Source organism: Adelges cooleyi, unplaced genomic scaffold (genome assembly GCF_023614345.1).
Source record: "Adelges cooleyi isolate 19-005CV unplaced genomic scaffold, UGA_ACOO_1.1 ACOO_flye_CR_arks_rails_tigmint_CR_PRNA_574, whole genome shotgun sequence".
Taxonomy (NCBI): Eukaryota; Metazoa; Arthropoda; class Insecta; order Hemiptera; family Adelgidae; genus Adelges; species Adelges cooleyi.
The window spans coordinates 14,745,919-14,773,721 of record NW_026096268.1 but is presented as its reverse complement, the minus strand read 5'-3'; the positions used below and the strand labels follow the sequence as shown (position 1 = coordinate 14,773,721).

Below are 27,803 nucleotides of genomic sequence, written 5' to 3'. Positions count from 1 at the left end.
ATTTGGCGAAAAGTAAGAGTCATCCGATGCGCTATGCAGTCTTTACAAGCAGTAGTTGCCGCTACCTAGTAGCTACAGAATCGATAGCCAATGTATCTTGGCCCCCACCGTAGTTACATTTATTTCAATGTGTATCTACACTGTACAAACACGGAGACAGCGGTTTTTATAGGGAAAGTACACTGGCGGCGACCTGTCCACGCCGCATGATTGACGAGACGTTAACTTCACTTTTTTTTCCCTAAACGCGCACATCGTCACGGTTAAATTTGTATTATCTCTCTCTCTCTCTCTCTCTCTCTCTATCTTCAATCTAACACGCACTGCTGACCCACATCGGTATCAACTATCGAAATTAAAAGCAAATCCAGCACGTGTAGCGACAGGGTCGCTCTTTAGGACGGTTTAGGCCGCGAGCTTAACCAAAATGGTCCCAACCCTTATTAACCCATATCTGTAAGGTCATAATTAATCATAATAATTAATGTAATTTTGTATCCACTGGTTAGGTAGTTTTTTTTTTTACTCTGATGAAAAGAGTAATATTTTCTTGACAGGAAATCAGTGCTCAATGTCTAGTGTCGTTGGGGTATATTGAAGTCGTGTACAGAATACAGAATGTGTACATACAGTACGGTTGTAATGATATTCTCAATCTGTGACTGAAACCCGGCTTGTCTGGTGATTTCGGACGGTAAACTATTCGTGTATATTTATTTCACCGGTATTATATTGTTACTATACACAGTGATGAAATTCCACCGCTTATATGGTAAACGATTCTTGATTATAGTATATGATGGGGTTGTGGATAGGCAATATCGGTACAGCGGTGTCGTTGATCAAATACTGCCACAGCCAAGCAATGGAATTTTTTTTCATAGTAATAATGTTTAGCCTGTTTTTAGGTCCAATTAAAAGCCACTTCAATCAAATTTACAAAAAACGCATCCGCGTCAAGTATGATAATTAGCAATTACCAGATCATCTAACCTACCGAGACGGGCAGAAATTGAGTGTACTTGCATAACAATTCCATCCATAAAGTTTACATTATCACAATATCCAACCGCAAAAAGAACTATTATTATTAATTGAACGATACATTTTGTTTTAAAGTGGCCGTTATTTTTTATTCTAGAAACAACAACGAAGCCAAGACAAAAATTACCAATAACCATTGTTTTCAATTAAAACGTTCCGGTTATTAAGAGGAATAAAAATAATACTTTTATTGTGTTTACAACCTAAAAAAATTATTAACAAAACGTTTTTTTAATAGACTAAAATTATCGAAGAGTAACTATTATACAACCGGACATGAATAAAAAAAATACAGCCTTTGTATGTAAACAAATGAGATATTATAATTAAATCATTCACAAGAAAACTTAAGTGCAATGTAAAATACAATAGATATTTGTATACTACATTACAGCAGCACTATAAATACATTGGCCATACATACAAATGGTACCTATACTTGAGGTAGATATTAAACTGGGTTTGAGGGGTAAGAAAGTAATGTTATTCATCTCAATCAGACAAAATATAAAATATTGTGATATAGAAATCCCACAAGGACAAAATCTATTTTATTATGTTATTATTTATGTTTTATTTAGCAGCATTGTTTAATATGTAGCTAAGTTTTAAATATTTGCCTGCACCATTCAACAACCAATATAAAGTAGCTGTTTCTCTTTGTCTATGCCAACTTGAAGGTCAATGTCAATTGAGAAAAGTTTCTCATTTTCAGACTATCATTTCTTTTCTTTATTTTTGACGGCCGTTTTAATATGCTTATATGCGAGCTACAATAAAAACCTAGCCCAATTCGACGCTGGACAAAGAACCATACACTGTACAGCCTTTATAAAGTAAAACACAAACTATGCACAAAAAAAAACCAGAATTTAACGATAGGAATAGCTGTACGGACTTTTCTAGCACTAAAGGGGGAGATGGGGAGGGGGGGGGGTTGGAGGGAGGAAAAAGTATCGTAAAATGTAATGATCTCTCCTCTACTCGGTTGTCCGTTTATGTACATTTATCAAAGATAAAAACAAGGATTTTCTCCTATTTTAAAGAATAAATTAAAAAAAAAAACCCATATAAAAAGTCAGTTATATGGTTTTTAAGCGCAAAATCAACCGTTTATAGAATCGATAAGAAAAAATCAGGGCTCTCAGCGACTTAAGTTCTTATACGACCGGATGTTACCGTGGTATTGTCTGGTCGACATAGTCTGGCCACTGAATGGTACATGATTTTGTATTTATATGTAAAGTGCTAAAGTGTAGTAGAAGATGCATTAGTTCAATATATTATTTTTTTACTATTCTATTAATACCGACTACTTGGGGTCGGCCGCAGTCTTAAGTGGATGTCAGCCCCCTGTTTATAACTCTTCAATAAACACCAGTAACCTATACGCAATATTCAACTGTTAAAGACTTTTCCTGGACATTCCTATTAAAAAAAACGACACACTATACCTTTATATTCGTAAAATTTATAAACAATTTTTACACTATCTTTAAATGTATACATCTATAAATAAATAATCGGGTACTTTTGCGTCTGGTAAAATTTCTATCTATTAATTTACCACATTTTACACGTGCACTATGCTATTTACAAATATCAACTATGTTGTAGAGTTTTTATTTACAGTGCAAATCATATTTAAATTTTCTATAATAATTATTGAACAACTTCCGCACGCTTTATCTCAAACGTGTGTGGGGGGTTAGTCATGACTTGCCATTATAGATATAATATAATTATTGTGGTCACACCGGATTACTTAATAAATTCTTATCTGCAGGTATGACAGGTTATCCAAAGATTTATCGACACGGGTCAGGTACATTTAAATAAAAAATGAATTACACCCGGACGCATTTCCGGTCAGCAAACGGTCCAATAACATTAAGTGCCCCGACATTAAACCCTCTCCCCTACATCTACTTCACAACAACAGGGTCGGTAGGAAAGTGGTGTTAAGTGATTCTTTCAAAAAACTTTCCAAGGCAACGCGTTCTATGAAATACTACTTGTCAGGCTTGTGGGTGTATTATATGTATTACAAAGACCGTCGATTAGCCTAACCGGATTTCCGGCAAAGCTATCATTGCAAATGAACTATTTTAATTCAAAACCCGTCTTTTCTTCCCTTCGGTTATGTTGTGTGTGTGTAAAAGAACTGACCGGATAGAAAATTAGGATACTCAGTGGACACTGTATTAGTTATTGCTCAGAGCTTTTCTGGCCAAAGCGATTTCACAGCATGCTTCTCAGATAGCTGGCCCCCCGCCTTCGGTAATAGTAATTTACCGTCGTGTACGTACCAGCTGCCGGCACACGTCGTAAGCCGAGTTAAGCCTAATCGAACCACCGCCTTCGGTCAGGCTATAATAACATACTTACACAACACCGTTTTTACACGCGCTAACCGTTACAAGTAGCATCCATCACACCCCCTCGCGCGTTACAGGGACGGTGGTGACATATTGTACGTCTTATAATACTGTTGGACTTACCTAAGTGAGCATAGACCCGTCGACGATGGTTTGGCGGCGGTGGGGACGACGGCGACTGGACGACGACCACCACCACCGTGGCCGGCAACGGCGGCGGACGACGGACCGGAAAAGCGAAACGGCCACGCACGCGGCGGACCGATGCGGCCCTATGGACGGACGGCGGCCGGACGGTTCATCGGTGCGTACACGCCGGTTGATAACACTAACCGATTGAAACTTTAATAAATATTGTAGGAAAAACAATACAAAAACGAATTGATTTACATACGAACGCGTGAATACGATGCGATAGTGTGTTTTTTGCGTGCGGATGTGAAGTTTTTTTTTTACGAACGTGTGTGTTTATAATGTGTCGGTGAGTGCGTGATAGGGGGTAACGGACAGAGCAGCGCAACGTCGTACGACGGCCGCCGGAATCCGGGTGTGCGTCGGTTGGCCGACGGCTCGGACTCGGGAGAGACTACGGCAGGAATCCGCGGAGAGAAAATGCGGCGGTCGGCGCAGCGCCGCCGTACCAGAATCAATATTTCCCTCTCTCGCGGCGACACATCCCGTTTGTTCCCGTGACGTCATCTCCGGCCGCGCACATGGTTTTTTCACGGTAAGCCCGTCGCCGCCGCCGCCTCCCCTATATGCATTATACGGGATGAGATGTGTGTGTGTGTGTGCGTGCGTGTCGTACGTATCCGACTATGCGGCGACGGCGGCGGTGGCGCGCGTCCATTGGGCGGCTCGCAGGATACCGCACCGTGACCGATTGTTTGTTTTTCCTCTGTGGGGTTCACGCGGAAAGATTAAAACCTAAAGTGGGATACAGAAGAAGCCCCCGTCCCTCGTCCCCGTCTCGTTTGGACGTCAGTAACACCATTGCGACACCCCAAAAAAAAAAGTGTATCTATTAAACAAGCCCAAACTGACCGACAAAGAGCCTATATTTAACTCTCTTCTAGCACCGTTCACGACAATGTTGTTATCCTTGAGGAGCATTTCATTCTGGGGTCTGTTTTTCAGGTTCATTTAATTGACCATATATCCTATAAGAGAGCACACTTCTTAATTATTAACGAACGAGTCTCAAGGACCGTTACTAAACTTTAAGACCCTTCAGTTACCATTGTAGCAGAATTAATGTTTATTGTATAGTTTTATTTTCTCAGAAAAAGTACATTTAATTTAGGTGGTGCCTATTGGTTATTAGAGAAATTGCTATCTACCAGATGTTAAAAAAGTAATTTTTTTTGGCCATATACTTTTTTTTAATAATTATATAATTTAATCTACATGAAAAATTGTATACTAAATAAGTTTTAAAAATTGATATTTAAATACTCAATAAACGACTTTAATTTGAAGTTCGGAACCAAAAACTTTGAGAGCCTTACAGGCAAAGCACTTCAACGAGCTATAAAGGGTACAGTGTTCGAGTGACTGTTAACCCCAGATGCGATACTCAATTGCCAAAGCCTTCAAAGGCTGGTCACGGGCTTGGTATTATATTATAAAGACACCAGTTGGTACCAGGGTTAAAGAACTGCTCCCAAATTTACAGTGCATCCGTGTTAATGCACTTATGTTTAGATCAGATTAAATGGAATTTCACAGTAGTGTTTAAGTACTCGTGTAGACTTGGAAAAAAAAAACCCTAGTCCTTAATCCGGGAGGATATCCTATGTTGTTTGTTTTTCACACGGTGGTCACAAAAATTACAACACGGCGCCTATTGTATGGAGGATTTGTGGTGATGTGTTTCTTAAGTCCAGGTTTAACACAATAAGCGGTCTGACAGTGACGTTTTCGAAAACAATATTATTATTATGCCGTTTGTGCCAGCCGAGATGACGCACGTTCCCCAGTATATTAATCACTCTGGCTACTAATCCCGGGGGTTTGTTTCTCTTAATTTGACAAAGTTACATGCCAACAAAGCTAGTAACAAGACCATTAGAGGTACTCACAGGCCAGGTTTTATATTAACTAATTAGTGATAGGGATAATGGACAAAAAAAATCATTTTTAAATTAAATAGCACAGAAAATACAAAAACTACTATGATCAGCCAAATACTAATATTCCAATCATTTGCACTATGCCATTGTACTGATGTGTGAAAAATTATGGTGACATTTATTCATGCCGGAAATGATGACACCAAATCTTGGCTGAAGAAGCTGTTGGACGAATCCCAAAGTTGGGCCAGTTGAACTTAATATTGGAAGGGAAGAGATCAAATAGGGTAAAAAAAAAATATACACCCCTTTGAGATATACCGTTTATATATATATATTTTTTAAATATTTCCCCAGTCTTGTTATGTGGAGAATAAAATCAATATAGGCTCCGTGCAAAGAGTTTAAGTGCACCAATAATATATTAACAATATTTTAAACAAAAGTATACCATTAAAATTAACGGCTACAACCGACTTTTGAATAATTTTCTATTTGTTTCTGGGCCGACAAAAATATAAATATCCATAAAGGCACGACGTCGCCATCTTTCATGATTCACAATTCAAATATATAGATAATAGATATACATATTGTACCCGTGGGCAATCGGAAGAGTATATAAATATATTATAATTTTGTATAAATGTAATAAAAAAAAATAGTAAAACTATAAGGAACTACTAAAAGTATGAGTATAATGTATTGTAACCGAATACATATAAATAGAAATACATTAAAAAAAAAAACAATCAAAGTATATGTACTTAAGTAAATACCTAAGACGAGGGTTTGACAATTAAAAATTAACCTTCTGGGAATTACAGCACTAAGAACTTTAGTGTTTTCAAGTTTTATCTGCCAAACTTACTTACTTACATTCTTATGAAAATACGGCGTTAAAAGGGTTATGCGGTATTACTTTTGTACATTCTATTTAATAATTAGTTAACTCCTTTCCTTGAAGACGTGCTTGCCGAGTATAATATCCCACTTTTGTTATCTGAAATTAAAAAAAAAAAAGCTTTAACCGAGTAAATTATAATTCAAATATTCTGTCTAATCATTTTTACGCCAAAGCCATGTTGGATTTTGCAATTAACAGATTAAATCGTATACACCGTCTTCTCCTCTCATCTTTGTAAGAGGAGGTCAAAAGAAAACTTTAGTTTTAGTTTATCTCCATTTTTTTATTAGTCATTATTTTAATTAAACGAATCCTATTAGTCGACGTCCTCCCCTTGTTCACTTTTAAAGTTTATTCGTATAATTTTTAATCAACGCCATTACACTTGTACAATATAAAAGAAAACATAATTATAGGAAAGAAATGTATAGCATTGCAATTGTTTTAATCTATTAAAAATGTTTTTCGAAATTAATACACTTATAAGGGACCTCTACACCTGCTCGTTCTAATTTTAACAAAGAAATTAGAATTTCAGTAGACAAACTAACCGCAGCAGTTTGTAGCACTAATTTTGTAATTAAGTACCTCGTTTTTGGTGTCAAAGATGACTCCATAACTTTTTTCGATAGGATTGTTATGTTCTATAGGTACACTAAGTCCAGTTAAGACAGAAAAACAGAAATCCCGGATAAAAAGTTTTAGCAGGTAATATGTTACCTGTTTTCAACAAAATCCATTCAACATACACATAAGGACATTAGCTGGATTTCGAAGAATTTTCTATGGAAAAAGTAATAAAAAATAGCTTTTTGTGGTACGTTTTCAAACGATTAATTGCCCAAAGAGGAATGCGAGGTCAATATTTGAGCAATGGTGCAAAAGACAGAATGCCAAGTTGTTTCATTTTCGATAAGGATACATTCTTCCTGTTTGAGGGAGCTAAATAATTACATTTCTGTACAGAACTTGTTTTTTAAGATTTTTATGTCAATATACATTATATATATATATCATACGGCATACCTTTGTTTTAAATAAAAAACAAGCGGGCTGTCAATAAATATTATAACTGCAATATATTATTAAACACATAGTATAGATGGACGTCCCTGTATGGTTTTGGCGCTTATTTTATTGTATTTCATAATAGTTTTAAGCAGTGAAAGTGTACACAGGAAACGATACTATAATATATTAAATAAGTAAAATTTGATTATATGTACTTTTAATTAATTAGATATCATTGTTGTTGTGATAACTGATAGCTGATAACCGGTAGTTATCACTACAAGATATTTATTATCACACATTTTGTTATCAAGAATAATATATTTTGGTTGGCTCTGGAATTATTTATTTTGAATACGTGTAAAGATAATATTTTGATTTTTAATAACTATTTACATTGGCTTACTAAAATAAATAATTTAAATAAAAATATATACAATTTATACCGTATACTTAATCGTAAAGTTGTACTATACAGTACGAGAGACAAATTTTCGCGATAAAGTGTTCGAAACGTCAGTGAAAAAATTGTCTACTACAATTTTTTAAGTCAGTTTTGAAGTATAATATACCATCAATAAGATCACCACCTATGGATTGAACATATTATTTAGGTATGGATGATTCTAGCAGACCGGTTGAAGTTCAGTCAAATGGTACTGATGAGCGCGAAAAGACGACCGACGAACTGAAAACATGTCAAACAGTTAACGGAGAAAGACAGTTGTCGAACAGTTTGTCAAGTCGACAATGTTATCCTGGAAAAACAATGCACGTGATAACACCTGGGTCAAAAACATACCATTCTATTAAAAAGTCACCCGACAAAGAACCAAAATTTGTGCCCTACGAACCCTACAAGGCGGCCGTACGTTCAATTGTGCCCGAATTGACTCAACCGATAGTATTCAAGAGACGACTGTCAACTACATCTACTTGCAGTAAAGCATCCAACACGGTCGAAGAAGATGTGCTAGTCAAACTAGTTACGGAAAAACAAGTAATTTCACATTTATAATTAAATTTCAACATGTTTTTTTTTTTTAAAGTTATAAAATCATTTTAGACTCTTGAAAACGATGTGCGTACACTCAAAGAACAATTGAAAATTATGGAACAACAAATGGGGTCTCAAGCGCAAATAAATAATGAACTTAAAACTATGCTCGTAGCATCGATCGGAGAAGACGTTGAAGCTAAAATACAGATGTTAACGGAAGATAAGGTGCTGTTAGCACATAAACTTCTTAACTACACAGGCGCATTAGCTGGTCGTCAAGACCAATTAGAAACTGTTGCGGGCGAAAGAGATGTTTTACGGAGCAAGTTTTTAGCCGGCAGGTAAAATTGATAGAAACTTTTTAAAACTATACTGTTATACTTTTAATATTTAATTTAAAAAGTTTTAATTTTTTACAGTTTAATAATTGAAGACTTATCTAAATGGAAATCTTTCCTATGCAATCGTGTAGACGATTTAGAAGCTGTACTGCAATCTGTATTAGACGAGAATAGAAAAAATAGACATCTTCTGAAATCGGCTCACGAGTATGTTTTAAATAGTTTTTATTGCAAAAATAATACTCTAAATAAATTGAATTTTATTTTTCCATGTTTAGGAATTTGAGGCTTTTACAAAATGAATATAAACTAGAAACTCTTACCAAACAAAAACCACTCAATAGTACAACTATAGCTGAAGACATTAATAGGATATCGTTCATTCTTAAACGACATCTTATAAAATCTCCAGCTCAAGAACTTCAAGTCCACGCTGCTGTCCACCAAACCGAGGCTGAATCTCGGGCCCAACAGGTAGGTAATAGACACCGAAACATAGTTTTCGGGAATACTTCATTAACTACTAGTCGATTTTATTTAAAAATAAATAATTGTTATTTCTTTTTGATAGCTGTTAGGACAATCGTTACCTAGAGAACAAATGAATAACGTTGACGCTACGTGTAATGCCATAATGGAAGCGTCACAAGCCTTAGAGTCGAATATACAGCTGTGCTGCATGCATTGTACAGGCAGTGTAAAATATGTGTGAACTATTACTTGTAAAATCTTTGTTAATTTTTGTGAATAATATATTTTTGAGCAATAATAGATTTATTATACAATTATATTATTAAATAATTATATTTTATTTTTAAAATAAACCGATAACTTTCTATACCAAAAATCACTACTCTTCGTGTTCTGACTATCGAATCTTGTCAAGTTGAAACAAAAATTTGTACAACTATTTTAATTATGTCTATGCCAGTAAAGACTCGTGGCACATCTCGCAGCGATTGGTAGCGCTTTGTAATTTATATTGCACATAGAATGAGTTAAAACTCTATGAATTTTTCAGTGTAAAATTTATATATTTATTAAGTTATATATTTACAATATCACAGCATTTTTTAAAACTTAGTAAGTATTTTATAATCTAGAGATTACCGATGATCTTAAAATTAAGCTATGTCTCCAACAAATTAATTATTTCAGTCACATTTTTCAAAGTGTCGGTTTTCTGAAATTTCGATGTACTAAAAACCTAAAAAAAAAATAAAGAATAATTATAAAAATTATATGAAAATTATAGCACACATTGCATACTTTGATTGTCGGCAGACGTTCATTTTTAGATTTGTATTCATGTTCATCTACGTACAAAGACTGCAAATAAATCCACGTGAAATCCGAATTTTTGGCATGCAATTTCAAATAGAATTCTTTGGATTTGTCCTTATAAAAAAAATTAATAAGGGTGTAACAATAATAGTGATTTTTGCAATAAGTAAACATCGATTACTTGTAAAGAATGTGGTTGATTTTTATCTAAATAACAAGCTACAGCATTTGACATGTCATACATGTCTTTCTCCGTCAAGTTTAAATTTAATACCAAATCTGCCGAATTGCTCAGTATCGTTAGCTGCAATTTATATTTATGGCTAGTGAAGTAAACACTTCCTTTAGGAATATTTTTGCTTTCGTGTGAACTTGATTTCAAGCGATCCATTATGCACGGTATGACTAGTCTGTAAAATTAATGAACGAGAACATTAGTAATGTTAATGTTTAAGCACGCTTCAACAGTGGTAAGCAGAGATGGACATTAAACATTAAACGTACTTCAACGATCTAGACTTAATAAAATCTTTGGCAAATATTGCCATAGTGTTTAACAGGTTAAACGCTTCTCGGAAGATTAAATCATCAGATTTCACACTGAACTTAGTACAAAGCGGTGACCATATTTTATGAACCATCGGCAACAGCTGGTTTTCATAACTAGATATTACTTTTAACCCTTCATTAAGAATCTATAAAGGAAAAAATACAGATAATTTTAAATCATTTTATTTACTTTTTTGTAAATTATGCTCAATGAAAAACAATTTAAAAAATGGCGATTACTTGTAATGGAAGAAAATGGTGTTGTAACGGCAGAAAATGTAATACGCGTTTCATAATTGAAACTACCATTTCTATGTAAGGCGGTAAAGGCTTTTCGGTTTCTTCATTGTCGCTTCCAATACCTTGACTGATTAAAAAAATAAAATACATTTTTTTAAAAATTAATTTAGAATAGAAAAATTTAACTTAAAACGCACCCAGACGATGGTTCATTTTGCCAACATTCATCGTTCCTAGTTAAATCTATAGTTGACATTCTATGATATTCCAAAAGATTTTCGACAATACTGCCTTCAGATGACTTTGACTTTTTATAATTAAACTCAATTTTGGGTTTGGAATTTTCCAGCCAATTACGAACACACACTATGAATATATAAAACACTTTCAAGAACGAATGTAAATTATCTGTACGGTGAGCGTCGCAACTCTGAACTAAAACCTATAAAAAACATTAAACAAGCATATAATTGAATAAAAATAATATTATAAAAAAAAATATGTATTATTACATCAGTAACTATGGCATGAAATGAATGTAATAAATTATCGTTGTTATTTATGTTCATAACTACGCCAAGCGCGTTTAAAACTTCCGGGTGGTCTCTCAACAACCACAGCTTGGTGGTGAAATGATGTGATAGATAATCTGAGTTTTTGATGACGAGATCTACGGGATCTTTATAACCGCCAGACTTGGAAATCAAAGAAATCGCCGTTTGACCTGTTTTGTAAAACAATTATTTAGATTTTATTTTTAGACATTTATTTACGAGCACGACATAGTTTATTGTGTACCAGCTAAAGATATCGAGTTTAGTTCCGAGCCAACACGTTCCAATATTGGATACAGACAATGAACCAAACACACACGTTGTTTGGCCAAATCAAGAGACGACACCAGGTGGCCGAGACCTTCAGTCATAAGACAAATTTGTAAAACGTTTTTCTGAGTTTCTGCAATGTTTTGAGTCGATTCGTCATCTGCGCTCGTAGCCAAATACCACACTTTGTTGTCCAAATATAACTGTATCACATCGCTCACCAAATCATAATGACACACGTCATCATTATCTGAAAATATTTTATAATATACTATATTAATATTAGTTTTAAATATTTAACTTTTATTTTAAAAACCACACAACGCTTACTTTCTGATAATGTCAAGTTTAGTAAAAGCGTGATTTCTTTTCGACACTGTGTCTTGGTTTCAAATAGGTCCATTAAATATCGTACAATAAAGTTCCGATCTCCATATGAGCCGATAAGTTTACAAATATTTTCTATTTTGACTATTGCAGAAGTGTCAATGAAATGAACCCATTGCTTCCACGGCACATTCAAAGACAATTCTCCGGATGATGTTTGCAAATTATTCAAATCTAATACGTATAAACATAAAATAAATAAAACTATTGCTATGTCATCACTATTGCTAGTGATCATCAAAATTATTTTTAAATTTATTGTGGAGTCAAGAATGAATTGCCACTGTGTGCGAACCTCTAATTGTGGTGTCTTTTAGCAAAGAAATAGTTTTGTATTCAAGTTCTAATACTTGCGTAAGAACAGTTATCATTCGGTCCAAGTGTGCGTACGAATTGAGAACACGAGGTAAATGAGACGGACCAAAAAGTTTTATGTATCCCGACAACAAGGACAAGTCAGTTTTTTGCTTGGCCAAATCTTAAAACAAACAATGTGTCATGAGTACACAACAATTATGTTATTACGGTAAGCTTAAAATGTATCTATGCATTACTGGACATGCGAATAGATCGTGGGATTCTACTCAAGAGCACATAAAAACTTTCTTCCAATAGTTCGATTAATGTCTTCTCGTTGCGTTGGTCAAATATTTTAATTAAATTCACTATTGACTCGTTGGCTAATTTTTCCACTTGAGGTTGTTCGTCGTCCGACAAAACCAGTAAAGTTTCAATTAAATCGGTAACCGATGAGTTCATAGATCTAAATAGAAAAAAAAAATTACTACTAGTTAAAACGGACAATTAAAAACATTAAAGAATGGCAATTGAATTTAGTAATTATTAAGTTGTGGTGAATTACCTCGAACACTTATTTAACAATAAATTACAGGAAGTGACCAACTGAAGCCTAACTCTCCAATGTTGATGTTCCCTAGTTTTAATCATATACGAAAGAACCACTTTAAATTGTTTATTATTTTCTTTGATCCAGCCATTTAACTGTTTTTCTTCATCACTCAAACTCTTCGAAACTTGAGTCTTTAAGTGTTTATTGTACGGATTTCCATCTTCTATTACAACATGATCGTCACATATCAGTAAAGAGGTTATCGAACTCCATAAATTCAGAGCGGCCTAAAAACACAAGACTGAATGTAATAAAAGTGTTGGTATTTTCAATGTTAAGTTCTTACGACTGTCGAAGAATGATGTTGAGTGTCCGGAGCATTAGCTATAATACTACACACAGACAAAACGCCAGGGACGAATTTCGTTAAATCTCCAATAATTTTTTGACGAATGCCGTTTTCATTGATTTTTGTCCAAACAGAAGTTAAAATTTGAATACACTTTATGGCTTCAACCCTGCAGATTGCGTTTGTATTATAAAACAATATTATAGACACAATCAAAATTATTTTAAAAAGTTGTCAACCTCAAAGCATTCATTTTTTCGTATTTTATCATTTTTGTACACACGAATATGAAATATCCAACATTTTTACAATCAGCTTCACGGTAGAGACGACTTAAAACAGAAACATTACTTTTGCCAACTAGCAAGTTCATACAAACTGTTACTGCAAGTTTTATATCTTCGGAAACATCAACAACTGAAAAAGAAAAATAAGTAATAGGTATAATTTGAATTTTGAAAGAAACCTGTTAACATGACGTTTGATTGTTACATACCTTGTTCTGGATTGTTTTTGTTGGATAGTTTACTAACTAACAATGTGTAAATTACATTGAAAGTTGGCCATACGTCAATGGATGTTTTTTGCAATAACGTTGTTAAGACGTTCAGTACATTTAATGTGTTGTCCGATCTAAAATTACATCATAATGTGTTTTCGTTATAAAACATATTGCAATTTAAATTACTAGTAGAGTATTCATACTTGTCGGTTTTCATGTGTACTTCTATCGGAATAAGCACATATCGTTGAAGAGGTTCCAGAGAGTCTGTTGGAATCGTGGACAACAATTCTGCCAGTCGCTTTGAATTTTTAGCATTAGGTTCTGTTATGAAAGCATCACAGGCTGGTTTAAGCGTTTCAAACGCTTTTTTAAAATTTTCTTTATCTACAGTCATGGTGACTCTTGCACTAGGAGCTCGTCATAAATATAAACCTATTGCCTAATAAAAATAAAAAACATTGTAATTTAAAGAAACTGTTTAAAAAATTATACATATTATATTAAATATAATATTATAACACAATATTAAACTATTCGTCTCAGACATATTTATCAATAGTATTTTCCGTATTATAATAGTAGAAGAAATAATTACCGATACAAAATTGTTTAAAGTCCATTTAAAATCATAGAAAAATTAACCAGAATTTTAATTTGAGATTCGAGCATGATATTCTGAATGACCGGTGGCGCAAGTTTAATTATCAGTATGTTCTTATCAGTTACCGATAAAATGATAACCTTATCATAAACAAAAAACTGATAACTATTAATATTTCACTGTGATTTCATGTGACATCTGGTGGTGTTATTTGACATTTGTGTAACCAAAGAAAGTCATATTCTTCTCTGAAAATGACATAAGTACGTCAATTTATGTATAAGTACGTTAGTTTCATGGACTAACCATGACTTAATCACTGATATAATATATTATATATTATTTGCGAGGCTAATGTACATAAATCCACCTTGACTGTTTATTAACATACTTATTATCTTCTAATTCACGAATCATAACAAATCTATAAGAATTAAGATTCATTAATGGAATATAGTATTAAAAAATGTTAAATGTGAATTTTGAATAAATGTGATTCTGTATACCAGCTGTCTCCTGATACAGTCCCACCATAACGAAATTCCTATGTACTTATTGTGCTTCCAAAACAAAATTCATAGAACACTAGATTTATAAAAAAAAAAATGATTTTCTTTATTTTATAGTTGCAAATAATTAATTCAATTCCCTAAGAACTGTCCAAGTAACTCCGTGGGTATTGTTATTTGATTAGTCCCTGCGAAATCTAGAGGAAACCCCAGGATATCTCAACAACGGATATTTAGAAAGTGGCTTTTGGGAATTCTAAACGGATGTCCTTCGGATCCTTCCTTGCGAAAGCATTTGCATTAAGAGGACGCTGTATACATATTTATTAAAAGGTCCGGGTCAAGGCGATTTTTCGCAAAATATTAGTATTAAGCTAAAACTAAAGTGTAGATTTATCAACATGACAAAGAGGATTATTTATTGGTAGTTAATTTTTTTTTAGCACATTATTACAGTGGTCATAATTGTAAATCATTTTCAATCCTAAACAAAGCTACACAAAACAAGTTGGCTTTAGATGACTTAAGATGACTTTAGAGCAAAAATATCCATTATAAAGTTCAATGAATATAATTTATTCTCCGAGAGCGGTTCGTGGGTGGATTTTTGATCAATTGAAAGGGTCTTCTAATACTTCATGAAAGAAAATCGACTTTATATATATTTTCAAATAGCTATAACTTCTTTACTAAATAAAATGTTAAAAATTCGCCAAAGTATAACCCTAAAAATTTTACGTTCTTGACTGTTTAATGTTTTTACCCTAAAAGTTTACTTAAAAGTATATAAAAAAAACCTACTGCGTTACCGCCTTTCTTAAAACATAAAAAAAAAATGTAAAGGTATACCTAACGCCTTCTTGAACAGTTTAATGAACTATTAAATTTATCGATTTTTTGTGCAACCCAGCGTTTAATTTTGTACTATATAACTTGCTAAAAAGTTCTTAAAAAAATAGCAAATGGATCGAAATAACAAAACCAACATTGATTAGATAAATTATTACACATTGCAAAAATGTATTCAAACAACTAAAGTTATTTTGATAATCTATAATGAGTTGGGCGTAAAGCATAGGATTTATTCGCATAAGTATACACTTATTATCTACCAGCTAATTCATTATACTCAATCACAAACTTTAAATATTTTTTTTTAACATTATACTTTACTTTGTTTACATTAAAAACTAATTATAACACTCATTTTTCGTTGGTGAAAATTGATAATTTATTCATATAATATATGCGCAGTGTTATGCAATGTGTAAGTTCATATTTGTAAATTATTTTATTATTAGCTCTCGAGGAAATTCATTCTTTATCATTTCAAGAAGTTCATTTGTTATGCAGACAACGTTTTTTTCCAGACAAATTTAGAGTTTTGTTATGAAGAAAATTATTGAAATTTATATTATAGATTTTAAAACACCATTTTAGAACTGTCGGTGAAGACATTCTTGACACTGTTACAGGCTAGTTGGAATTTAATAATACAGTCAACTTCAGTTTAAAACCGTGCCCACTACATTCGTACTGACTGTAAACCTAATTAGTAGTACTCAAGTTGCCGCAGACCTTTCGGCTAATACTAAATTCCATGTAAAGGAAAACAAGGGTTGCTCGCAATTAAAGGTGTAATACCTAAGATTTAGTTGCAGGTAGTTGTTGTGTTTTGTATGTTACTTATTAAATTATGCACTCGATGATCTAATACTACAATATGCATTATTTGGCCAGACGTTACAAATTGCAAATTTAACGTTGAATCAATTTCTATTATACATGTAATACAATACACACTTATGTTATGAATAGTATTTAACAAAGTACAGCGCCGAACATTTTAATGCCAAACACAAAATCATCATTGTTACCTAGGCGACGGTATTCGCGGTATTTGATCAATTGTGCTAGACTATATGCTGATTGTGTAATAGTGTTTGTCGTTGCAGTAAGTGTACGAATTAAATATTTACCTTAAATCGTTTATTAACACACACACGAAAGGAATGGGAAACATATGTTCGAACGGTAAAGATTTCACAAAAGCAGCAGCCGGCGGGTCGGTTTTGGACAGAGTGATTTCTCAGGCTTCCACCGAAGACGACTGTTTGCTGTACAAGTATAAAAACGATGATAATATTATTATTCAAGCGATTGAAGTTGTTTGCCCCAATGTCGTCGTAGGTTGGCCGATTACAAAAAAGGAGGAGAACTCATCAACGTGTACAATAACGGCGGTCAAGACCAAGCTGAAAAGTACATTTCGGAAAAGCTGCACGGTCTCATGTACAACAGCGGCAAAGGCCACGTGATCAACCGAAACGATTACCTCAGGTGGAAACACCAAAATCAAAAACATGTATGGATTATATTAAGTCCGGATCCGGGCAAATTGGTCCTGTAGTGTTCCCTTTAGACCTGTAGTCCCTAGGCTACATTGGGCATTATTTGGTTAAATAATTTTTCTAATAAAAGTTGATTATTCATTAATTAATAATTTATTTTTTATGTAATGCTCGTTTGATTAGGATAATTTAATTAACTTTTATTAATCAAGTAGTTTTAGGTAAGACAGAAAAAAAAAACACTTAAGACAAAAATATTTTTGTTATGCTACTAACAAAATATATTTTACACAGTTTTTTTTCAAACATATTTTGTACATATTACTCAATTATAAATATTGTACAGGTAATAACTAATAAGTGCATAGTTAAAACAAACAAAAAATATTTCCTTAATCACTAATAACTTTATTTGTATGTACTTATAAAAAAAGTTAATTTTTTAATCATGATTGTTTCAACTATTGTCAACAGTTAACTTTTTCAATCATGACTAACTTATTAGTACTTAAAAGTTAAAATTTGTATTTATGATTCATTTTATTTGTTATTGTACAATTAAATTAATCATGATTGAAAAGTTAACTTTATGTGAAATGTTAAGCCATCAAGTAAACTTTTAACCCTTCACTGCATGAATTTGTTAATTTTTATGAAAAAATTAGGAATGATTAATATTATAATAAATTTATAGATGCCATTTGTATGTGTATACTGCACTCTATTGATAAAAATCATAATCAATAAATGATTTCAATATAAATAACCTAATGCGTATGTGAGGCGCTCGGATGCCAAACCGAATAACTCCACCTTTTTTTTTCAAATTGCGAATAATACCATGGTTGGATTAAAAAAGTGTATAATTTTCAGTGGCCAAGATAAATAACTCCATAGTTGAATTTTTCACCGCTAGAGTGCGCTAAGAAAATTGGCAATTGTACTTACATACATTGTTTCAAATAACTTAAACTGCCTGTCCTGAAAAATTGCATTTTATGGAGTTCATCAGTTTGGCTTCTGAGCGCCTCATATGCACTTACATGTAGTGAAGGGTTAACTTAAATAAAAAATGCCCGTTTCTGAAAATGGCCCTTTATTTTTACCGCTTAGGTAGCAATTAGTTTCGATAGCAAACACGGTCCTCACGACCCGTTGACCAGATGGGCGGATCACTTGGCTTGTTGGCAAATGCAGTACAGAGGGTCGTTGGGGGAGAGTTTGCTGCATGTGCTGATCATATGCGACACCACGGTGCACACTCGGCTATCCCGGCTACTGCTCAAACACTTCCCGATGTTGAGTCAGGACGTCGTGGAAGGAGAGGAATACTTAGGCGAGTACTTGACGATTGGAACACATGGGAAGTAATACTTAAGTGATATCGTTTTTTTAATGATCACAGGAGCGAGTGCGTTGCATTTGGCTATAGCCTACAACAATAACGACTTGATTCAAGATCTAGTGGACGCCGGAGCCAATATATGTCAAAGGGCTATTGGTAAGTAAAAAAACAGCATACAGGGTCGAAGAGGTGTGGAAGTCACAGGCTGTCAGGAATTAGTCTAAAAAAGTTTGAGTACAGATTTTAAGAAAACACTATAATTAGCCGGTTTCACCAACATTTGTTAAGAATTTAACTTATTTAACAACTAGTTAGTGAAAATTGGGTTTCATCGAGATTTGTTAGCCTTAACACATTGTTAAAACGATTGTTTAATTTAGATAATATTATTATGTCTTGCCTGTCCTGAATATAATAATGGAAATTATTCTTATCATTACCTACCTTTTTTTTAGGCCTTCAAAATGGAAAAAATTATTTGAATGACCTTGATGACAAACTATTTTTAGAAAGGTATATACTATCTAAACAATGTGTCAAAAAATGATGTATAAATTATTTACATAAACCGAAACGTTAAAAAAAAGTAAAATAAAGTGTCAACTGTCAAATAATAACAAACTGACAAATTAAATATTACAATGAGTTATCACATTTCTAATAACCAATGAGAATGTTGGAATCGAGGTAACCGCTTTGGTAACCCAACTAACGTTTTGGTAACCTAACAAATAGAATTTGACAATATTAATGTTATGGTGAAACTTATTTCATTTATCCAGATGTTAAATTCAAATTAGTTGTTAACTAACATGGTGTTAAGAGAGTACACAAAACATTAGTTGGTAAAACCGGCAGAATATATTATAGTCGCACTGAACAGTTTAAACATTACCTTCTCAGCACCTCGTCGATGCTAATAAATAAATAATAATTAAACAATTTGTTCAACTAGTTGTTGTTGTTTTTTTTTTTAATAACCGAAAAGGGAGTTTTTTCTTACCACGTGATCAGCAAAACAAAGAAATCAATAACAAACACACTGACTACGAAGGACTGGCATACCTCGGAGAGCTCCCTTTGGCTTGGGCTGCATGTTGCGGTAACCAAACCGTCTACAATCTGCTGATAGAATCAGGAGCCAATCCCGATGCTCAGGACTCATTTGGAAACATGATACTACACATGGTGGTCGTTTGCGATAAACTGGTATGCTATATATTTACCTAACCTTTTAATTACTGTTAAAAAAAAACTTATGTTTGTTGGCATTAGCTGTGTATGGTTATTATTTGTCCTTTTATTATGGTTTACAGAGCATGTTTGGATTTGCGTTAAAACATCCTAAAGTCCCTGCCAGTAACGGTATCACGAACATGGCGGGGTTAACGCCTCTGACTCTTTCTTGCAAGTTGGCCAGAGCCAGTGTCTTTCGGGAAATGTTAGAACTGAGTGCTCGAGAATTTTGGCGGTATAGTAATATCACGTGTTCCGCTTACCCTTTAAGTGCTTTGGACACATTACTGCCGGACGGAAAGACAAGTTTGAAAACAGTTTTAATAAATTATTGAAACTTAAGTGTGGTATTATATTTACACTATTTACATGTCTTGACTAGTTCGCTAACGTTTCAGAACACTTGCACGTACCATCTTCAGGGCTGTGGTTCGATGTTGCTCGTACCGCGCTCTCCTGCAGACTGACCGATTCGCTTCCGTGGGCGTAGGTTATATACCATTACCTCACCGCATTCTCCGCTTCCTCTTGCCGCTGCCAGCTGTTTTCCACAGCCACGCCCCTTCGCCTTGGCCGGCTATCGCATGACTGATTTCCGTTTCCGTTATCAATAATTTCTTGCTGTAAATACAGCTGGAAATACAACAAGAAACTATTGATAACGGAAACGGAAATCAGTCATGCGATAGCCGGCCAAGGCGAAGGGACGTGGCCGTAAAAAACAGCTGGCAGCAAGAAATAATTGATAAGGGCAATCAGTCATGCGGTAGCCGGCCAAGGCGAAGGGGCGTGGCCGTAGAAGACAGCTGGCAGCGGCAAGAGGAAGCGGAGAATACGGTGAGGGTATGGTATATAACCTACGCCCACGGAAGCGAATTGGTCAGTCTGCAGGAGAGCGTGCAACGAGGAACATCGAACCACAGCCCTGAAGATGGAACGTGCAAGTGTTCCGAAACGTTGGCGAACTAGTCAAGACATCCCAGTGGGAGTAACCTCGAGTCATGTAAATGGTGTAAACAGTTTTAATTTCAAATGCAAAGTTTAATATTTGATTGTAAAAATATATATTTAACCGTAGACTGGAATTCGGCGCTGTTCATAATTTTGGACGGTACCAAGGAAGAACATTTAGATATGCTCGACGGTGGGATAATTCAAAAGTTACTAGAAGAGAAATGGAAAACGTTTGCACGAGTAAATAATTTACTATATTATCTACCAATTATCGCTCTTAAACTAAAATTTCAATATCGAAGGGGAGGTTGGGGGAAGAAACACACACTATGAACCGGTTTTTCAACCTACTATTTACTATTGTGAATCCATATTTTATAATCATTTGTGCATCAAAATGTGTTGATTCTCTTTTTCTTTCTAACTTTAGAAACAGTTTATGAAACGTTTGATCATCCTATGCGTCCATCTGATCATGCTGAGTATGTCTATTTACTTGAGACCTGCCGATCAAGACAAATCGCTGTTGGGCGCAGCCGAAGATTGGCAAGACGTGGCCCGATACTGTTTCGAAGGCGGAACGGTCGCGGGTGTGTTGTCCTATTTATTTTTCCAGCAAGGTGGCGAAATATTGAATCAGGGTCTCGTCGGATTTTTAAAGCAGACTGTATGACACTCACGAATTAATAATATAATATCTGTGCTAATTGAAAAAACTGTTAGTTTAAAGAACCGGCAAAGTTGATATTCCTCATATCGAATTTGCTCATATTGGCGTGCATACCTCCAAGGCTGTTGGGCGACAAACAGTCGGAAGAAGCTATTTTGGTTTTCGCAGTACCGGGGTCGTGGTTTTTGCTAATGTTTTTTGCCGGGTATTTATTTATTTAAATTTAATTATGTTTACGCCCACGGGGACCGGAATAAAAATAGCATAGCCTAAATTATTTACATTACAAAAAAAAAAAATACTAAACAAATAACAATCACAATAAACTCTTAATGCGCACACTTTTAACTTGTAAATATTACCAAACCAAAAAAATGTTTCATTTAAGGTCTGATATTTCATTACATTACTTTGACTATTTGCGTTCTGCGTTTTAAAAAAAGATTAAATCAGTTTCAACATTCTACCACTATAACCTGTATTATTTAACTCAACAACTAATGACTTCAACAAAGGCTTTTCTAATATCAGTATAAACTGTGTCAATAAAAAATAACTGGTACCAAGTAAGGAAGATTTTTGAAAGGTATGATAAGATATGATATGATATTAGAGATACTAGATTAGAGATAAAAATTGAGATAATGGATAAGGCATTAGAGGAAAGAGATTAGAGATAATATTTAGAGTAAATAGGTTAGAGAAAGAGATTGGACATAAAAATAAAGATAATAGATTAGAAAAAATAGAGATAATGGCTTAGATATAAAAGATTACAGATAAAATAGATATTGTATTAGAGATACTAGATTAGATATTATAGATTAGAGATAAAAATAGAGATATGAGGTAAGAGGTTAGAGATAAGAAAAGTACCAGGGTCTTATACTTGAACACAAAGACATATACATGTGCCTATGTATCCGGTTGTAGTGTGGATACTCGTTAGTTAAATTTTTCTTTTCAGAGCGGTGCGTTTGACCGGACCTTTCGTCACAATGGTCTATTTGATGATCACGGGAGACATGTTAACGTTTTTCGTCATTTACTCTGTTATTTTGTCCGGTTTCACACAGTCGTTTTTCTTCTTGTACAAAGGGTCTGCGGACGTGGGCACCTCTTTGTACAAATCGTATCCCTCCACGTGGATGGCTTTGTTTCAGGTCACCATGGGCGAGTACAATGTGAGAAGTGGTGGTTTTTATTACTACAATACCAGCAGCAGCAACTTAAAAACCGATTTTTCTTTGCTCATTATAGTACGCCGATCTAAGTTACACCGTATACCCCGTGCTCAGCAAGACCGTGTTTACCATCTTCATGGTGTTAGTACCGATATTGTTGCTCAACATGTTGATAGCCATGATGGGTAATACGTACGCTCACGTGATCGAACAAAGCGAAAAAGAATGGATGAAACAAGTAAAAAATTCACCCTGTATGAACTTTGCACATTGTGTGTGTGTATGTAATTATTTTTTAGTGGGCAAAAATAGTGGTAACGCTCGAAAGGGCTGTACCGCAAAAAGCGGCCAGGACTTATCTGGAAGAGTATAGTATACAGCTGGCTCCTGGTGACGACGTTAACCCAGAACAAAGAGGTTTCATGGTGATCAAATGTAAAAGTCAGACAAGGGCAAAACAAAGGAAAGGCGCTGTCATCAATTGGAAGGTAGGTATTCGAGTGCAATGAAATCGTTGCTAAACCCTTGGAATTAAAATATTACAACAAGTATTGAACAAGCACAACAGTAGCACGTTCAACTTGTAAACTTTTTCCTAGTAATTTACACTAGTTAATACTTTATTTTAGGCAAAACGTTATTTTCCATTGTGGTAAGTTATATTTTTAATACCATTAAATTATATATTGTTACTGCGATAAGAATACAATAATTGTAAATGTAGTTAATAATTAAAAATAATAACAATTCAACGTGATGACGGTATGAGTTAGGCATTTGCGTCCAAAGGACAATTATGGGCGTACCTAAAACGAACATGGTTCATATTTCAGAAAAGTGGAAAATTGGTAATACAAGAACTTCGGAAATTAGAAGGCACCGGTCAAAATTTGAGAGATATCATTTGGAAACGGTCGTCCCTGACCAATTCGTCTCCTGTAGTTAACAAATTGTTCGGGTAAGAATTGAGAAACAAGTTTTTGTTAAAAGAAAAAAATGTACCTACCTAAAAAAAACAGTTATTTGTCTCCTGAAAAAAAAACCAAATTTTGAAATCGGTTCCCTGTTCTAATAAGCATCTCAATTTATTTATGCCGGGTTGCACCGAATATTTACACAGAGATGAACTTGTTTAAACTGGAGTTGAAATAAATTCTGTTGCATAAATCATGTTTTACAGGGTAATTTATCGCTGTGTAAAAATGTATGTATAGTTAAAATTTGTTATCAATATTTCGCGTTAAAGTGGTGATAACGGAAATGCGCGTTATCAGTTTATCATTGATTAGACCCTGTATGATAATAATATTAACTCTGGTACTGCTGATACCATTTTTTCAGTAACCATTAACCAGTATTCTGGTAATAACCGGAATATAAAATCACGATTGAGGAACACTTTTAAATTTAATTCATGTTAATTTAACAAAATTTACCAATAGTTAACGACCAGTTTGGTGCAACCGGGCATTAGTGTTGGTAGAATTGTAGAAAAAAAATTGTATTTATATTTTTCGTTTAAAGGCCAAAAAGCAAAGGCAATTGCGAGGCGAAAAAAACACCACCCAGACTTTCTGGAGCACTGGGAGCTGCAATTGATGCAATGGCGGTGGCTCAAAATTTGGATATGACTCTGCCGAAAGATCATAAAATAGAAGGTATTTTATAACCAAGACACTGTCCAATTATAAACATCTACTATGGATTTGTATTTGTTTTTAGATTTACACGATCCGCTAAGGCAGTTAGTGATAATGTCGGAGAGCAGCAATACTGTGGATAGAAATCAAGTTGAAATTGTTGCTAATACGGCCGCTAAAGTAGCGGTAAGTCATTGTTTTTTTTTTTAACCCATAAATGTATGTTGTAAAGCGTTTATTTTTTTTTTTACAGACACAGAGTTCTAATAGATTAAAGCCAGTGATCAAAGTATCCAACCTCGGCATGAACTCTGATAACCCAGGCAAAAAGTCGTCCAACAATCAAGTCAATAAACATATTTACAACATGTCGGCCGACGAGTACAGCAGAGCGGTTGTAAGCACAAAAAGTAAGTCAACGCAAACGGGTAACTTTGAAGTAATCGGCAAGAATGGACACCAAATCGTACGACCGAAAACTGCTAAAATAAACAGGTAAAAGGATTATTTTTTTAAAAATAATAATCTTTGTTAGTTATCTTTGATGCAGGTTGATTTTTACAGCAATTCAACATTGATGAACTATAGGTACTTTTATTATACACATAGTCTTTTTATCCTTCACACAATCTTACTGGTGTGAAAAGTTCTTATAACAGTATTCCAATATTTCAATCACAGCCTTCTCTCAATCCATTTTCCTGTCGACTCGTTTGTTAACAATTTATATTCTACACAACATTGAACCAAGTGAAGTAAATTGTATATCTTTTTTATGTATTTTTTTCATTTTACATGCCAATAAAGTCATACCTACTTCTTTCTCTGAACTATGTTACTATGGTTACTCCTCACCTGCCATTCATTTCCTTTTTGTTTGCCTAACGTTCTCATTCCGTTTTCTTTGTTCACTTGTATTTTACATTGCAATGCCTCCAAATTATCCCAAGTTAACGTTTTGTCAGGCGCAGTATATTTGAAAGAAATTAGCCATAGTAGAATTGTGTTGTTTTTGAAACATGTTTGTTAGGGAAACAAATTAAGTGCAATAATCCCTTAGTATTTATTCTGATTTTTCAGGGTAAAGCCAACTCCTAATTTTACCGTGAAAAGGGGAAGGTCGGCACAACCAAACAGAACTGACCAGTCCAAAGACGAACAGCAACAACAGCAATGCTATTGTGTGAGTGGCAACAATATGCTAAGACCGTGGAGCACACAAGACTTGGAGCCACTGAACACTATCATGGCGTGGGGTCCAAACGACGATTTTTAATATAATATGGTCAAACTGGATTTAGTAAATCTAGTAGTCCCATTTTAACACTTTTAGATAAACCGTGTCTTAGATACAAATTAAATACTCCAATTTGCATTAGTCAGGATAGACTACGCGGGGAGTGGCTGGAAAGTCACAATCTTATATCAATTTGTAAGTGTTGGTAATACTTAACCCTTTGGCGGGCGTGTGTCTGCACTGAGTGCTGTTATCTCATTGTTTTCTTGTGATAACAAAAAAAGCGCGCCAACCGGTTAACTTATTTCTCGGCTCATATAAAAGTTATAATTTTATACTTGCATTAACAACAGCTCGACTTATTAATTTCATAGCTTCTAGACATTTCTTATAATTTATGTCAATATAAATATTGTTTTTTTTTTCTTTCACAAATCAATTTCGCTAACGCAAACCGTAAAAATGTGTTGTTAATATTGTTCGATCGACAGTAATAAATATGTACGTCTAATGCAGTTTGCTGTTTTTAAATAATATATTACAACAAGAGTAAATCAATAGTTGTATACATATAATAAGTAGTCAAAAATACCAACGTGAACCATACAATCATCAATCAGCGTTTAATATTTTACCAATCTTTCATAAACAAGAAATTTGGAAAATGCGTTTACAAGAAAATATAATACAACGTCATGTTTTCTTTTTTTTGTAAAAAAATACAATCAATCTAGAACACAAATATATTCTGTAATCGTTTGTTTTATAAAAAAAATTAAGCGTAAAGGCTTTCTCAAAAGAAAACTGACTTGAAAATAAAACAATTTTAAAATTGTGTTGTACAATTTAATTAGTTATAGGTAAGCTTTTGCCAATTTTTTCTCTTTTGACAACTTGTTTTTGTTTAGTTATTTAAAAGCGTCTGACGCAAGACTACCTAACGATGATAGGCCTGCAAAACAAATATCTTCCTCTCCCAGGAGAAATATATAAATAGTGGATATTTGGATCCATCCATCAAATCTGATAAAAATTCTGTAATACATATTCATAGAGCATCGTTGCGTTTAAAGGCTCTTACAGTAAATAGATAACAATATTCATCTGCTTGGTTTTATCCCCTTTCTAAGTACTAAAAAAATATATAATGTAATGCTCACAAACTCGTTTCATTACTTTTTTTTATCATCGGTAGATACCCCCTGGTATGCATAATTCGTTTGTCACCCAAATTTGTTTAACGTCCATTGTGGAAAGGAAAACAAATAACAATCTATTTGAGTATACCAACAGATATTTGGTAATATTGGAATGGAAAAAATATTATATATTACTAACAAAAAAGGTATACAGTGTATTTTCTCTAACAAATAGATGGGAAAAATGTGATCAGAAATATTTCTTTACAGAATCATTTTTCAGAGTTGGATAGTATTTTGTGGAGCGGTTAATAAGGCCTCTTGGGATTTTCTGCAAAGAGGCCGGGTACGGAGAAGTTGTTAAGTCGGAAACGTGTGTTGTGTCTAGATGAGTAGGTACTATTTTTTTTTTATAACTCAACACATTAAAACTTAAATTATATAGTTCCACTTTAGCGCGTACTACTCGCATCAATGTCGTCCCACTCGAGTCGGTATGCTTTTTGTCCAAAGACAAATCAAAATAGTAGCAAAGTTTCAAAAATTGCTATAAAAAAAACCAATTTGGGAAAATTGACATCACATTATATAAAAACACTATGAAAAAAAAAATTGTATTATTAATTAATCCAAAAGCGTGACCCCATTCAACAAGTCCCTAATACATTTATCAGATAATGTTTTGTATTGTAAGTTTTTTTTGTAAATTTAATTTTGGTTCAATTTTAGCGTGTACATTTTATGCATGTAATAAAAATCGATAAAACGCTAAGTAAAAGCTATATAATATACTTAAAATTATACATTTTGAGTGAAATTAGAGTCGATAGCCCGTCTACAATAATTAGTTGCCGTTGTTCGCCGTTGACATCATCACAAAACTATTATTCAGATACCCTTTTTGGCTGCAACTCAAGTAGTTCAAAGAACAATTTCAATTCGGTCTAACTTTTTCAGACCTAAAGCTCTAAAATGTGATTTAATACACACACAAAAGGAAAAAACTAACTAAGAAGGTACACACCTAAGAAAACAGTGTTTAAGACAGCGGTGATTACTTTTTCACAACAATATGAAAAACAAAACTGCGTTACAATTAAACCGATGTCCGTGAGTAATGGTGAAAAACAATGGTTATTAATGGTAGTTTCAAAAAAATGACCCGGAAATCCGCGAAATCGCATTATACGCCCGTT

General features: G+C 34.0%; 4 protein-coding genes across 4 annotated transcripts in view; 2 read left to right on the top strand and 2 right to left on the bottom strand.

Annotated features, from left to right (window-relative positions):
* LOC126843480 (two pore potassium channel protein sup-9-like) overlaps positions 1–4,012 on the bottom strand; it is a 28,976-nt gene extending 24,964 nt beyond the window's left edge. The window contains exon 1 of the mRNA XM_050581038.1: positions 3,546–4,012. The gene's annotated coding sequence lies outside the window, so the exon portion shown is untranslated. The remainder of the gene's footprint in view (positions 1–3,545) is intronic.
* Positions 4,013–7,763: 3,751 nt separating this feature from the next.
* Positions 7,764–9,541, top strand: LOC126843469 (golgin-45). The gene is made up of 5 exons (XM_050581025.1): positions 7,764–8,412; positions 8,479–8,753; positions 8,832–8,960; positions 9,032–9,227; positions 9,325–9,541. Exons 1-5 carry the CDS (start codon positions 8,029–8,031, stop codon positions 9,463–9,465), a joined length of 1,125 nt encoding a protein of 374 aa, XP_050436982.1. The 5' UTR covers positions 7,764–8,028; the 3' UTR covers positions 9,466–9,541.
* Positions 9,542–9,766: 225 nt separating this feature from the next.
* LOC126843468 (TELO2-interacting protein 1 homolog) lies at positions 9,767–14,432 on the bottom strand. The gene is made up of 17 exons (XM_050581024.1): positions 14,337–14,432; positions 13,942–14,180; positions 13,733–13,869; positions 13,476–13,653; positions 13,234–13,405; positions 12,900–13,174; positions 12,592–12,800; positions 12,333–12,515; positions 11,981–12,211; positions 11,625–11,900; positions 11,339–11,550; positions 11,024–11,268; positions 10,827–10,953; positions 10,542–10,732; positions 10,219–10,447; positions 10,023–10,151; positions 9,767–9,960 (listed from the first exon to the last, which is right to left on the bottom strand). The coding sequence occupies exons 2-17, from the start codon at positions 14,133–14,135 to the stop codon at positions 9,883–9,885; spliced, it is 3,066 nt and encodes a 1,021-aa protein (XP_050436981.1). The 5' UTR covers positions 14,136–14,180; positions 14,337–14,432; the 3' UTR covers positions 9,767–9,882.
* A 2,431-nt stretch (positions 14,433–16,863) lies between these two features.
* Positions 16,864–25,845, top strand: LOC126843003 (transient receptor potential cation channel subfamily V member 5). The gene is made up of 17 exons (XM_050580293.1): positions 16,864–16,976; positions 17,042–17,216; positions 18,316–18,538; positions 18,608–18,703; positions 19,536–19,756; positions 19,864–20,089; positions 20,862–20,977; positions 21,168–21,404; positions 21,461–21,612; positions 22,375–22,591; positions 22,668–22,829; positions 22,891–23,079; positions 23,425–23,549; positions 24,116–24,249; positions 24,314–24,417; positions 24,485–24,726; positions 25,312–25,845. The coding sequence occupies exons 1-17, from the start codon at positions 16,864–16,866 to the stop codon at positions 25,505–25,507; spliced, it is 2,928 nt and encodes a 975-aa protein (XP_050436250.1). The 3' UTR covers positions 25,508–25,845.
* Positions 25,846–27,803: the final 1,958 nt, after the last annotated feature.